General features: G+C 40.9%; 1 protein-coding gene across 1 annotated transcript; it reads left to right on the top strand.

The window, feature by feature from the left end:
- The first annotated feature begins 1,797 nt into the window (after positions 1-1,797).
- Positions 1,798-11,695, top strand: LOC141912641 (uncharacterized). Its single transcript, XM_074803956.1, has 8 exons — positions 1,798-1,905; positions 3,094-3,308; positions 5,581-5,761; positions 8,107-8,352; positions 8,830-9,000; positions 9,097-9,282; positions 9,561-10,227; positions 11,276-11,695. Exons 2-8 carry the CDS (start codon positions 3,102-3,104, stop codon positions 11,298-11,300), a joined length of 1,683 nt encoding a protein of 560 aa, XP_074660057.1. The 5' UTR covers positions 1,798-1,905; positions 3,094-3,101; the 3' UTR covers positions 11,301-11,695.
- The last annotated feature ends 2,212 nt before the right edge of the window (positions 11,696-13,907 follow it).

Genomic DNA, 13,907 nt, shown 5'->3' on the forward strand with positions numbered 1-13,907 from the left:
AAAGTTTGGATTTGAGCATATCACTACTTTAGATGAATCGACCGGCAACCAGTCCAGCCCCGATATATAGATGACCCACTTAATTATATGAAAATCCACCATGAATTGTATGCTGTATCGTTCGCAAGAAATTTGAGATAGCTGCCCTGACGGCCATATTCGATGGCCAATAACCTGCATTTTCAATAGGGTTGGACACCTCAACTTCTTTATCCTAACTAAGTGAAAGAAAATATCCATCAAGAATTGCAGGCTGTATCTTAAAGGACGGCGGACGGTTGACACTGAGTGAAATAAGAAGTCTCCGCGGGGAGACTTGGTAAACATACACGGAGTATCTCGTATCACAGTACTACACATTAGTACGGAGATATTATGACCAGTATCTCTGGTCATTCTATCCAACGAAAGCTGCTAGCCAACTGTTGGGGTTTCGTTTCAAAATATTTGTGCCGATATCAGTTCTAAAATGTTACTAGCTTGAGAATTCTACGGCTGCGTTCCTGTTTGGAATATGGCTGATTTGAAGGTGTAATTTGTCAAAAATAAAAGCTCTTCTGGCCGAGTGTTGTTCTGAAAAATGATATAATGTTTCTGGTAATTCATTGGCGAACAAAGTTTTCTTCTCGTCGTGAGGTATCGAGTGGAATGCCAGAGAAAACTTTTCCGATCTGTCGACTTCCAATGACACGACCTTGCGCAATAATCAGCGATGAACCGATTTATTCGATCTCCGTTTAAGGAATAGTTATCGAAAGACGATCGCCTATCGTGTTGGAGCCACCCGTCCCACGCACGTCGTCGACGCGTTAAATATGAAATTGTGTCGTCGCGACGTTTCGAATAGCTGTTAGACATAATAACACAGCACACACACGCACACGCGCACACACGCACACACACACCGAGAAAGATATTCATGATTCATTGTTTTAATTGGAAATACGAAAATGTATCGGATTAAGACATCCTCGTTAAAAACGACGAGAAAAGATAGATCTGATATTGCTATTTGCCCAAAGATTGGCATCAGTTTACAATTGACTAGATACTAGTTACACGGTGGCGGGCCCAGAAATTTGAGCCGGGTCTGGTCCCGAGTTTATAATTTTTTTATATTTCAATGAAAAATATTTTAACACAGCAATTGCTGGCAGACGCTGAAACAGCAGTCGATAAAGTTTCGGATTTTGGTTTGGTTTCATCATGATTAAAGGGGCGAGGAGGGGTCGAGACACTTATCTACAGGTTGAAATGAATCATTGACTGGCAAAAGATTTCCTTCTATTGGCATATTTCAGAAAATGAAACGAACGTATTTACAAGAATTTGCGTTTTCATTAAATTATGATCTTTGAAGAAAACTTTCATTTAATGGTTTTTTTTTCAACCGGCGGTGATTACATTTTTGACTTTTTCAAGATTTGACTCAGAATTGACTCATTGAAAACGAACTAATTTCAACTCAGAGTTAACGCAAACTCACGACTGTGGAACTGGATAGATGTATACTATTAGTTCAAAATGTATAAAATGTATATTGGATTGCTTCGAAATCGTAGGAAAACGTTTGAATACTTCGAAGTGAAACAATTCGTTACTTTTCGAATTGAGAACGAGCATCAATTCAGGAAATGATCCGAATACCTATAGAATATACCTGTTCAGAACATTTACTGAAACGGAGCAAAGCGTTCCCTCTTTTATCGCAAAACAACGAATTGAATTTGATTTCGACCCAGATTTCGCAAGACTTTGTATTCGAACAAAATCGATTTCGTCGGTATCTGATTAGACCTTTGTTTTATGGCACAGATTTGTTACTTCCTGGTGACATTTGAGCAGGCACACACACGGAGCTAGTGAATGCTCGCCAATCCACCATCTAGATATCTTCCTTTAGTGGTAAGATTTTAGAAACATTTTAATTCATCAGTAAATTGGTGGGGTAATGTATATACTTAGAGAGGTTTCTTTTCATTTATTGATGTGAATGCGTAGGCCGCGTTCACTAGGTTATATTGTATACATGTTCGCAGTTTGATTTATCGACATGTTCGATCTTGAAATCTGAATTATTGTCCGTCTTGTTGACTTCATTTGGTCTGTCTCTTACAAACTCACCACACCTGCCGGGAACGAAATAGTGGGTTTCAAATCGACACTACTGACTGGCGAACGGTGAAACTTTGACAGCACCGTTTGCCTTTTCTCTAGAACTTAGGCGTATGTCATGCCATGTACAACCAAAATACATCTGGATGTATGCATTTGTAAATATCAGAACCAAATGCGGGGTAATATGAGTGTCCCTCATGGAGATGCAATTAGCCAGCTATTTCTCACGAACCCTATACAATATCGTTAATATCTCATGTACGTCGTGTAAGTCTAGGTTCGATATTACGCGTGCGACGGGCTTAATGCGGACTTAAATTCAGCTTAATTCTAATCCTCAGCCAGCTATGACATTTTTACTGTAATGGCCTTGTGATAACGAGCAGCATAGACGAAGTGTGTAATGCAATATGTATGAAGCGATTATTTGCGTCCTCCGCGGCGACTTTAATAGCAATACATACATCTGTAATTTAAGATGCACTTTCCAACGTTTCGTTTATATAAGCCCTTTCGATAGAAGGTCAAAAGTTTGGTTGATCTTTAAAAAAGATCTTCCATATTGAATGACTACCACTCGATACACCACTCCCACTCAGTGCTGCTAGCGGCGCCATTTTAAATAAATCTTAGAAAATAGGGATTGTCCCTGTTATTTATTTGTGAATTGATTTGATTTGTTTTGATTTGATATTCCTTACAAACCCACTACATCTGCTGGGAGCGAAACAGGGGTTTGATTTTGAAATCGGAAATCGAAGTTAAGAAATAGTTACGTGATTGGTAGTCGAATTCGCAGAATATTTTTTGTTTAAATCAATACATAATTGGAAATTACGGTTCCAGTTAATGTAAGCAATTTTCCAACCAGTCTGCACCGACAAGCGACTGGGTAGGGTTTATCTTAGGTTACCCATGTCTCCCAAGTCCCGAGGGGTAAAAAGAAATCAGAATTCAGTTCAAAAATCATTTCAGGATGCGATATGATATCTGGAGACGAACAAAACTATTTGAGGATATGTTGGCTGATAGGCGACGTCGTAACGGGCATCGTTCGTCAGTTTTTCGACCAGCAGTTCCACAATGTATCGTCGTTACTGAAGAACAAACAGTCGCAAATCAACAAGCTAAAAACGAAGCGGGTCGTAACGAACACCATGTGGAAGGTGCTTTACACAGCGAATAGACAGGTAATAGAAACACCGGGGACCACCGTGGGCGTCACCAGACTGGGGGTCGGGGTGCGGACGACCCCCTTTTTATATCCAAGTTCCGCAGTTTTAGTTCCAAACTTTCTCATTCCGGAAATTTCATCAGCATTTGCCTTTAAAGGTCCAGAAAATCAAACTTAGAATTTCAAAAATTGAGACTATCTAAGAACATCCAAGCGATTTCAAGGAATCAGAAATGTTCGTTTGCTTTCGGCGCTTGGCGGATACGGTGCAAAGTTAGTAACGGTACGGCATATAGTTCCTTTGACCCCCCCCCCCTTGAAAGAGCCTAGTAACACCCTACCTACAGTTCCAAAGTTGACTAATGACAAGAGTTGAACGGCTGCAAGCGACATTTCGAAAATCTTTGTATTCCATGGTTCACAGATCGTGACCTAATGCCATAGAGACCATGGTATAATGCATGGTCAACCCATCTAAATGCTCATTTCAAATTCAAAGCTGTCCATCTTTTAGGGATCCGGTACCTTATTCATCAACTTCGCACAAGTTTGCTCTGGTGACATGCGTTGCGAGACGATTTGCGAGGTATTGACTCGCAAAAAGTCGTCGCAAAAAGTGATTCGCCCCGGTGATATTATAATGGCGCGTGTTACTTTAATAGCATGGAGATAATTTGATCCGTCATAAAAATAACATCCTATGTTTATTTTCTTTTGTGATCGTTGAAACCGTGTCTTCCTACGCCGTTCATCACAAAATCCAAATGTCAAAAACTTTTCCAGGTTAGTGATGCATTTTTCAGAGGCAACTTTAAAGGCAACGATTCACGGGGGCATATTCCCGCGTTGTACACGTCGCCCATTTTCTCAACACAAGTGAGCCATAGAAATTAATAATCTATAAGTATCTCTTAGATATAATGCGCGATATGTGCCATGGGTTATTCTTGAAACAGATTGCTAGCTGTTATCGCGTTAAAACCTTGAACGTGTAGACTACGTGTGATCGAAAAAATGCGTCAATAATTGTCTTATCTTGTTTTTGGTATTTCGTTATTTATCAGTCATCTGATGTGACCCCGCGACTTCAGTAGGAAACCTATTCATAAACAAGAAAATTAACTTGAAATTGTATCGACGCCTTGAAAAATAACACTTATATCGCTTGATATCGTCGACAATGAATAATAAATCATTTCATCGATAGTATAACATTAATTATCAATAAAGTTATTTCAGATTTGAATTTCGATAATTGAATCGAATCGAGCGGCAACCAGTCTAGCCCCGATATATTCAAGCTCAAGTTCAAATTTATTTCACGGAGAGCAGGGAGGGAGAGAGGGAGAGAGGGAGAGAGGGAGAGAACAGTAGCTTTCTGTGTGGGCCAAGCAAAGCCTTAAGGCCGCTGTCGCAAGCGCCCAGGAAAAAAGAAACAAAAGGAAAATGAAGAAACGAAGGGAAAGGAGATGAGAGATGATAATATTGATGACACCATGATGTAGTGCACATCGCACTCATACAGAGGTGTTTGGAGGCGTTTCACCGTTCAGGGTTAGATCCGACTGAAAAGATCAAATTTACATATGTGTTCATTTAAAACAAAAAATAACCATAAAGTTAATATCAACTCGCATTAGAACCGGAGACCGATTATGTTGGTGGAAACTTGGAAGTTAGAAAAAAGGCCAAGTTTTCGTCCTATCTGAAATAAAACCATTCAAACAAGAACAGTTACTGCGAAGAAAAATATGTACGATCCTATGTTCTGTTTTCCTTCACCAAAACTAACCCACACAAAAAATATTTTCCATCCACTTCTATTCGACTTAGTTACTTACTTTTTTATTCATTCTCAACTGTTTAGAATTCCTGTGATTTCTACGTTCAAGTATCCCCTGATGTTTTTATAGCATTGGTCGGTTTTTCTTTAGTTCTGATAGACATAGTTTCTGTTTTATTCCTGCGAGTTAACATACTTTGTTACTTGTGTTTTTGGTCATTCCACCCGATGATGGCTTTTGGTCAACAGCCGAAACATTGTGGTTTCATTATAATGAATGCTATCATATAATATTGGAATTGTGGGACTATTTCAATCATACACAGACTCTACGGATATTGTAGATATCGATATTCCAAACGATCAACCAATTTTGAAATTTTAGCTGATTGTGCAATTTGAAGAATGGATTTTCTCCACACGATTTCTGAATTCGTTACATTCTAATAATGTTACATTCGTTACATTCTAACGATTTTAAGCTATCACGACGTGACGTTTTCAGATTCCTGTCACGTCGACAGATATGGACATATCCCTGATGATGGTGCTCATTCGTAACTTCGGTAAAGTGGCGCCGAATGACCTGGTCAATCTGAATCAGTTGGTAACATGGAGGAACGAAATTATACACGATTACGGAAAGACAAGCCAGCTAAAAACCGCTAAATATAACGCGTTTGTAGGTAAGGGAAAAACTTTCATTGCGGTATTTATGATAGGGAGCATTCAAATAAAACCCTTAAATCTGTAAATAGCGGGTTATATCTTGTAAACTATGGAAGACCTCAGACGACATACAAGATATGAGATATAACATCCGAGATATGAGATGCAACATACGAGATACGACATATGACATACGAGATACGACTTGTTTTACAGTACGGGTGTCCATCCGCTAGCGCCACCGCAGTGTATATTTTTCAACATCTACTCGGCGTATACTACGACACGTGCGCAGGCAGTGGCGTATACATTAACTATGAATATCGATATGCGAAAAACGTTTCATTTGAAAAATATTTAAAAATATTCGATCAACCGCTACCGGGGACCGGCCTCTCGCTACGGTAAGTGGGCCACTCTTAGTGTGAGACACCGATGGTCCGGTGATTCGAGTTGGCTCCAAATACGGGGCTACAGCCCATAAATCCACCAAAAACGCCTCAAATTCCAAAATCCATTTTTGAGTGTACAAAAATCCCTCAAAAAGAGTTAGCCATGGCCCCTTCAAATTGGTGGTGCTAAGAATCGCGCTAGTCAAGGGTTTAAACTTCGCGTTCGATCGAGGGTTTTCGATGAAAAATGATAGATGTATGTATATTACGAATGCCGATGACCAAAGAGTTTAAAAAAAAGTCCGACACACGCGGAATCTGTTTAGTGTACTATGATTTCAACGAATGAATTGAAACATGGACATGAATTAAAAATACTAAAGATAACAAATTTATTGAATGAATTATTCATTAAATATCAGAATGGAGTTCCATTGTATCACTCTCAGCTCCTGGCCCTAGTCCAGCTGATTTCGTTTATCACGACGTTTTTTTGCGACGGGTGCAAACGCACCATACAAGCAACGTTCCGGTGTTCCGCTAATTCCCTGTCTAAAAAAATGTTACTTGATATTTCCATGGATCTCTCATCTGTACAAATGTAAGAGCTGTTGTGTTTTGCTGAAGATTTATTATTTATGTGGTTCCTGTAGTTTTGTCAATAAACAGTTTTAAAACTGGCCATGATGATAAGAATGATCTTAAATTGGATTCTCCGATTATGAAAGTTATTCAGATTCAGCCATTGGCCCTTTTCATGAAAGATGTCAGAAAAGAAAGATAGCCAAAAAGCCCTCAGAATACACAAGTACCTAAATTGAACAAATTTTCAGGGAAGGACCCCAGACTATGGCTTCAAAAAGACAGTGCCGCATACTGCCCTGACGGTTAGCGAAAACTGGCCAGTCTCGACTCTCAACGGCTGGTCTAGTGGACTCACCAGTCAGCCCCGGTAGCTCGATAGGGATGGAATTTAGCTGGGGATTTCAAACCTTGAGAGAGAGCACGGGAGTTCTTAATCTGGATACCAGGGCGATGTACGGGTTCCCGGGTTGTTTGGGATTCAAGAACTCAGGCAGGGGTGTCAAACAGCCGAGGCGTACACTAGAGGGCCGGGATTTCCGGCTGCGGAGTTTTTTTTTAGAATTTTGATTTCTAATGCAGAAAAGCCGGCGATCTAGCGGGCGGTGAACAGTTATTTTTTCTGCAGGCAGTGAGTAATCGGAACTCCGGCTCCTGAACACCAGGCCGTTTTCAGACCAAAGGAAGACAAGAAATAGCATAATATTATGAACTTGAACAGTTTGATATCTTTTGAAAATCTTTTGATTTGAAAAACTTTGTCGCCCGCGGGAGAGGAACGGCCGGCGCGCCTAGTCCAGGGTGTTCACAGTATGGCCTAAAATCGTTGTGTCCGGTCCAGGTGTCCATTATCCAAAAGAAATATATTTCTGGTTTGAATAAAATGTTGACTATGTTGGTTTTCATATAATTGACGATGACTGTACGAGTCACCGTATTAAACGATTTATATGCAATAAATATTGAAAAAACATACACTGCGGTGGCGCTAGCGGACGGATACCTGTACTGTAAATAAGTCGTATCTCGTATGTCATATGTCGTATCTCGTATGTTGCATCACATATCTCGTATGTTATATCTCATATCTCGTATGTCGTCTGAGGTCTTCCATAGTAAACAACCAGATAAGATATTTACTGCTGAAAATTGACTACGATTATCTCAGAAAAGCTGCTGTTACCCTATAATCTTGGTATCAATAAATCCATTCATATCTCATAATCTTTTACAATTTGCGCTTACGTTTGCCTTCTCGAACTAACGTGCAGAACTAACGAAATCATGGACAATATCATAACCAGGCAACTTTCACGCTGCGCATCGAATTATTTCTTAATTGAAACTTGAACTAGGAACTGAATATTCATCTATTTATGCATATATAGCTAATTTCACGCAGTCAATTATTCAACTGGGTGGAGTTGAGTGGCAAGGTGCAATTGACAAGGTCGTCACCGGATACATGGACCTAAATCTCGCCGAGGACTACAGCAACGAAATCGAACGCGAGTACAAGGAAGAAAAAGAACTCAAGGCCGAGGTGGCCGAACTGCATCAAAAACTCGACAAAGTAAACCTCGAAATACAGAAACTCGGCCAACAACAAGTCGTGCACGATATAAACCGAAACGGTAAGGTTAAAAAACAATGAAAACTTGTTTCTCATTCCTGCTGAGCTTAAAAGTTGACCCAATCGGACGCAAGCACCCTGTACAGTACTTTATCAAAAATCACGATCAAGCTTACCATAACATACCCGGCATCTATAGAAATGAACTGAAATTCAAATTTTATTAAAATTAACTGAATGGCCCGGCCGATTAGGAGAAACGAGGTATTTTTTATTATAGCCTATTTAATTGGTTTATTTGATATTTCGTTTCAAATGTGAATAAACTGTCGATAAAGATTAACGTTGCGGTGCAGGGAAACACAGAAACACGGAAATCTCGAAAACATTGTTTTCCGAAATTATATTTCCTCGTTTGTCGTATAAAACGCACACGACACTCGGAAACATGTTTCTGTCTCTTATTTCCGTGTTTCCCGGCGTCCGTCGTGAGCGCTGGTCTGAACGGCGCGTCACGTTTGCTTGCTTTCACTTGCAGCCGAATGTTCGAACCGCGTGATACCGCCCGAACAGGGAGGTAGCGCGGCGAGGTCACGCACTTCGCTAATTGACGACCCAGACGGCTTTACCGACATCAGCGGCGAGTGGTTGTTCATCACTGACAGTTTGCGAGCCAAAGACGTTATATTAATAACTGACATGCCAAAAGGTGAGGATCGCGCAAACACGCCCGTAAATGACGTTTTTAAAAATAGAATACATCAACGTATCAGGTATCTTCTTAATCTTGCATTTCCATTTACAGAAGTTGAATACAAACAAATTTGCAATCTGCCAGTTCGCAAAAAGGATCGGGCGACTTTTTCACCGAGTGACGTCATCAAATTAAACGACGGTCGCCTTGCCGTCTGCGACGATGTCAACGACGCCATCTATATTTTCGCTTTGAAACGCCAACGCGTTCGGTTTTACCTGGAATCAAAGTTTACAGGTTACAAACTAGATTTTCTATCATCTGTGGTGTTAAAGTAAGGTCACTATGTATACATAAACGGGATATATAAATTTTCTGAGAAATTTTTTTATGGAATAGAGCCAGTTCTCTGCATATTTCATACACGTGTTTTGAATAACGAGAAAAATCAAACGATAAATTCAGCCAGAAATAAAAGTTCTATAGTTCAAACTTTCAAACTGTCAAACTTTCAAAATATTTCAAACTGGTTCCCGAATTCTAATTATGATTACGGTGTTATTTACTCATTCTAGGCGGAGATGGAGATTTCGCTTTGAAGTCACCGATTCGCATGGCGCAATGGCGGAACTACCTGCTCGTGTTGATGCGCGCTAGAAACGAGGTCTACCTCTACCAAACCGATGACGGTTATCCGGTTACTTCCTTGACTTTACGGAAAACTCACCGAGGATTTCTGACGGCCGTCGCCGTCCGGGACGACGACGTCTACATCGGCAATTCGCGATGCGTCGAACACTACCGTTTTACGGAAGATGCCGAAAGAATCCGTATAATCCCGAAGCATCGCCGTTACATGTTGAAGAATTTCGAATTCTGGGTATCGCATTTGAACGTTACGGGCGATGGCGACGTGATCGCCTCGACCGGATGGCAAAACGAACTTTATTTCTGGAAAAAAGGCAAATCGGAACCGGTGGCCGTCGAAGCGTTTCAAAATCCACGTGGCATTTCTCTAGATCCGGACGGCAATGTATTGGTGGCCGAGTTCGATACACGCGCCATCTGGCGGATACCGGTGTCGCCGGGCCGGTTGCACGTCGACAAAAAAGAAACGGTTTTGGACGCGAGAAGTTTAAACGACGGACCGTCGTGTATCGTTGAGACAGACGACACGAACGTTTTCGTAGCGAACACTAGCGCGCGTCGAGTAACACACTTTTATAAAGGAGACCCTCCGAGGTACGTTTTGAGCGGAAATTTCTAAAGTACATCAACATCTATATGAAATCGACTGAGATCGTGGCATTTTCCATCGGGACCTCGAGTAACCAGAGTGACCAGCAAGGGACTTTTTATAACTGTGTGCAAATCGGTGCAAGAGTCAATTTAGGTTCCAGCCAATAGATTTTCTTTTTTGAACACACCGTACACAATAAACCTCGCCTTTCCCGGACCAACTGGGCAGCATGATTGGTCTGAGTTAAGCCTGAGTTAAGGATTGGAATATACGTCAAGTAGTCAGATGATGACTTCATTCTACGAAGTCGAAAGTCCGAATTGGCGAGGTTTACTGTATACATATGTACATGTATATATGTTAGATCTAAAGTAAACACAACGAGACGAATAGTACTGTTACCTATTTTATTTGACACACGAACTTTCGCTATACTATTGCATAAAATTTAAGTAGCTTCATCATTGGGTCAGATGAAGCTACTATAATGAAAATAAGTGTTTTTTATAAAGCGCTAAATCCAGCACATGAAAAGCCGCACAGAGCGCTTCACATAAAAGCCTCATTAAAGAAGACATGTTTAAGTTGCCTCCTGAAGATCTCCAAAGATGTTATAGACCGGAGGTCTCCAGGAAGCTGATTCCACAGGGTCGGGCCATCGATGGAAGAGGCTCGAGAACCGAAAAACTCTCTATTGTATCTAGGGACTGTCAGTGAGATAAAGGCAGAAGAACGAAGAGGACGGCCAGGAACATGAATAAGCTCGTGCATCAAATGATGTAGTTAACCTTTAAAGTACAACTCGTCTCGTTGTATTTGTTCTACACCCGGTTAACACCAGGCTACTCTACGAATCTTCTCATCCGTGTATCCAACGGAACAACGCTTACTCCCGGGCTAAATTTGGCTAGTTCGTTGCACCAATATGATGGTTAACCGTATCCGACTTAGAGCGACGTTTTGGACTGAAGTCGTGGTCATTGAAACTGGATCCCGATTTCCCTAACTTCCTGACATTTATCAATAAAACAATTCCAATTGTCTTTTCAGTGAGATGTCCTGCACGATAATTTGAAAAAATGAAGACACGCGTGCAACCCCAATTCTGAACGAGCTTTCTTCTTGTGTTCGTACATCCGACTTACGCATCAAATTTGTCCGCGCGAAGGGACACTTCGCAAGAATGTCAGGATATGTCGTCGAATGAAACACTATAATCCGTGTATATTGAAGATTAATTGAAGAAGTCCCACAATTCAAATTTCATATGAGATAATTTATCAAAATGAAACCTCAACGTTTCGGCTGTTGACAAACAGCCATCGTCAGGTGTTAGTCAACAGCCAAACGTTGTGGTTTCATTTTGATAAATTATCTTATATTAAATTTGAATTGTGGGACTTCTTCAATTTGTCAGGATATAATAAACGAGATGTTTTATACTGCACTGTTAAACTGTTCCGTATATCTATAATGCTGCATATGATTTATCGCACCCCCATCACATTTATTCGATCAATTCCAACGTTCGTAGTTCCCGATGAGATATCAACTCAAAAATGTTTTTTCTAGCAATTCTAAAACAGGAAATAATATATCTAATTCCCCCCAAAAAAATCGCTGATGATTTTGATATTTCATTTCCCGGCATGGATGAAAAATGGCACAGTTCCAACTCCAGTTGGCGCGTGCATGTTCGTGCAGTGACGTGATTTGGTTGAGTGGGGACAGGGTACATTTGTCTTAAGGTGAAAAATGTTGAATGCGCCCTCAGATATTTATACTCTCTTAGATATTTTCGATATACACAGTAAACTTCGCCTAATTCAGAAATGGCCACCTCATGTTTTTGGTAAACTTGAACGAAAATCTATATCATAATTTACTGATCTAAACTAAACTACATCGTAACTTCGATTAGAAACGACCGACTATGCTGGTCCCAGTTTGGGCGCGAAGTTTACTGTAGATATGTCCAGATAGACTAATGGACAAATGAAAAATCCGCGGTGCCTTCTCCAAAAATAATCACAGTACAATCCGCTTAATTCGGATCATTCGGGACCAACAAAATTCATCCAGTTTGCGGGAAATCCGGATTAAAACCCAATTTCGTGTAGATTGCGAATATAATCCGGATTAGATCAAGATTCAGATTAAGCCGATCCGGATTAAGCGGGTTTGACTGTATTACATCAGCGGTGTTTGCGCGGCGCCATTTCGAAGTCACACGCGCAAGGTCCACGCGCTGCTTGCTCGAATCGATGACAGTGAAGTCAGCTGTTACTGATTCCAACGGGTGTCGTCATTGATTCGAGGCGCCTGACAGACGGCTGCAAATGAGCATCTTTGTCTCCGGTCGCACAAGGCGAATGATTTTTTCATGCAAAGATAATAGTCGACGGGGTTAATAGACGTCGGTTTTACTAGCTTATAATCACGTTTCGCCAGTTAGCGGGTCTCGTGTCTGTTGTTCGGCAACGGATGAACAGTTTTACGGCGACTGATGAGCGCATTGTGTCTTTATGGAACGGTGATCGATCAAACCGAATGAAACATCGGCGCGGTCGGCGCATTTCAAGAAGCCGATTGAAAAAGAATAGATATTTCTCGAAGATCAAAATTCGTACATTTCTATTCCTATAACTACGTTTTCAAATTATACTTAATAGATATTTGCGAGGAACAACAACAACGACATTCTCAAGCTAACGAAATAGCGTTTAGGTGTGGAAAAGCGAGCTCAGATCGCCCGTACACGAAACAACCTTCAGAAGCAACTGGTGGACTTGACTTGTAGTGTTACTTGATCCATGAGGTCGTTGATGATCGGACTTCTATGAGCTCCAGCGCTCTTTGAATGTAGCGTGACAGACTTTTTTCAGATTAACGCTTATATCGGGAAAACAAATACATCATTATTCCAAGATTATTCCTCTTGCAATTCTTCCTACGTTATTGCTGTCAGTAACATGATCATCAAGCGCTTCATTTCGCCAGCGATAGTTACTATTCTATACCATCCTCACGAGTGGCCATGTATAGAACCAGCTAGGAATCAGTAACATTTCCTGACACATAACACGAACTCAAAATTATACTTAGTGGCAAACGATATTGAGTGTTTTTCTCGTATCGCGTTTCGTCTTAACAATTAACATTTTCGTCTTTAAGCAATAACAATGATAATACAAGTCGTGTCATTATATGGGGCAGGTATCCCAACCGTCAAGAGTCTAGTCCAAATTTGGTATATAATTACCCCCAGCTTAACTCTATTTAGCCGTCTCTCACTGGGGAGATGAGAATAAGAAGTGTCTTGCCCGAGGACACTGCGGTAATGTTCGGTTCGGACCCACGACCTGGCTTCCCGGAGGAGTCGAACGCTCTTACCACTCGCCCACGCCGCTCGCTCATTTTACGCGGCGCGACGCTTTTCTTACCCGGATTGTAAAACGATTTACGCAATCTATAGCGAGAACGTGTCTTATTGGCGAATTCCTAGAGGTTCCATTCACTCATTCTCGGGCGAAATTGTGTTATTTTATCGTATTTTTCACACTTGCTTACAACGCGACAACATGTGGTAACTTTCAGTGACATTCGGCTATACATCAAATTGACAGTTAACAAGAAAATGGCGACGGTTTGTCGTCGTCAGGCTAGAGGAAAAAATTGCCGA

The sequence above is a fragment of the Tubulanus polymorphus genome, chromosome 11, assembly GCF_964204645.1.
Source record: "Tubulanus polymorphus chromosome 11, tnTubPoly1.2, whole genome shotgun sequence".
In the NCBI taxonomy this organism is placed as follows: Eukaryota; Metazoa; Nemertea; class Palaeonemertea; order Tubulaniformes; family Tubulanidae; genus Tubulanus; species Tubulanus polymorphus.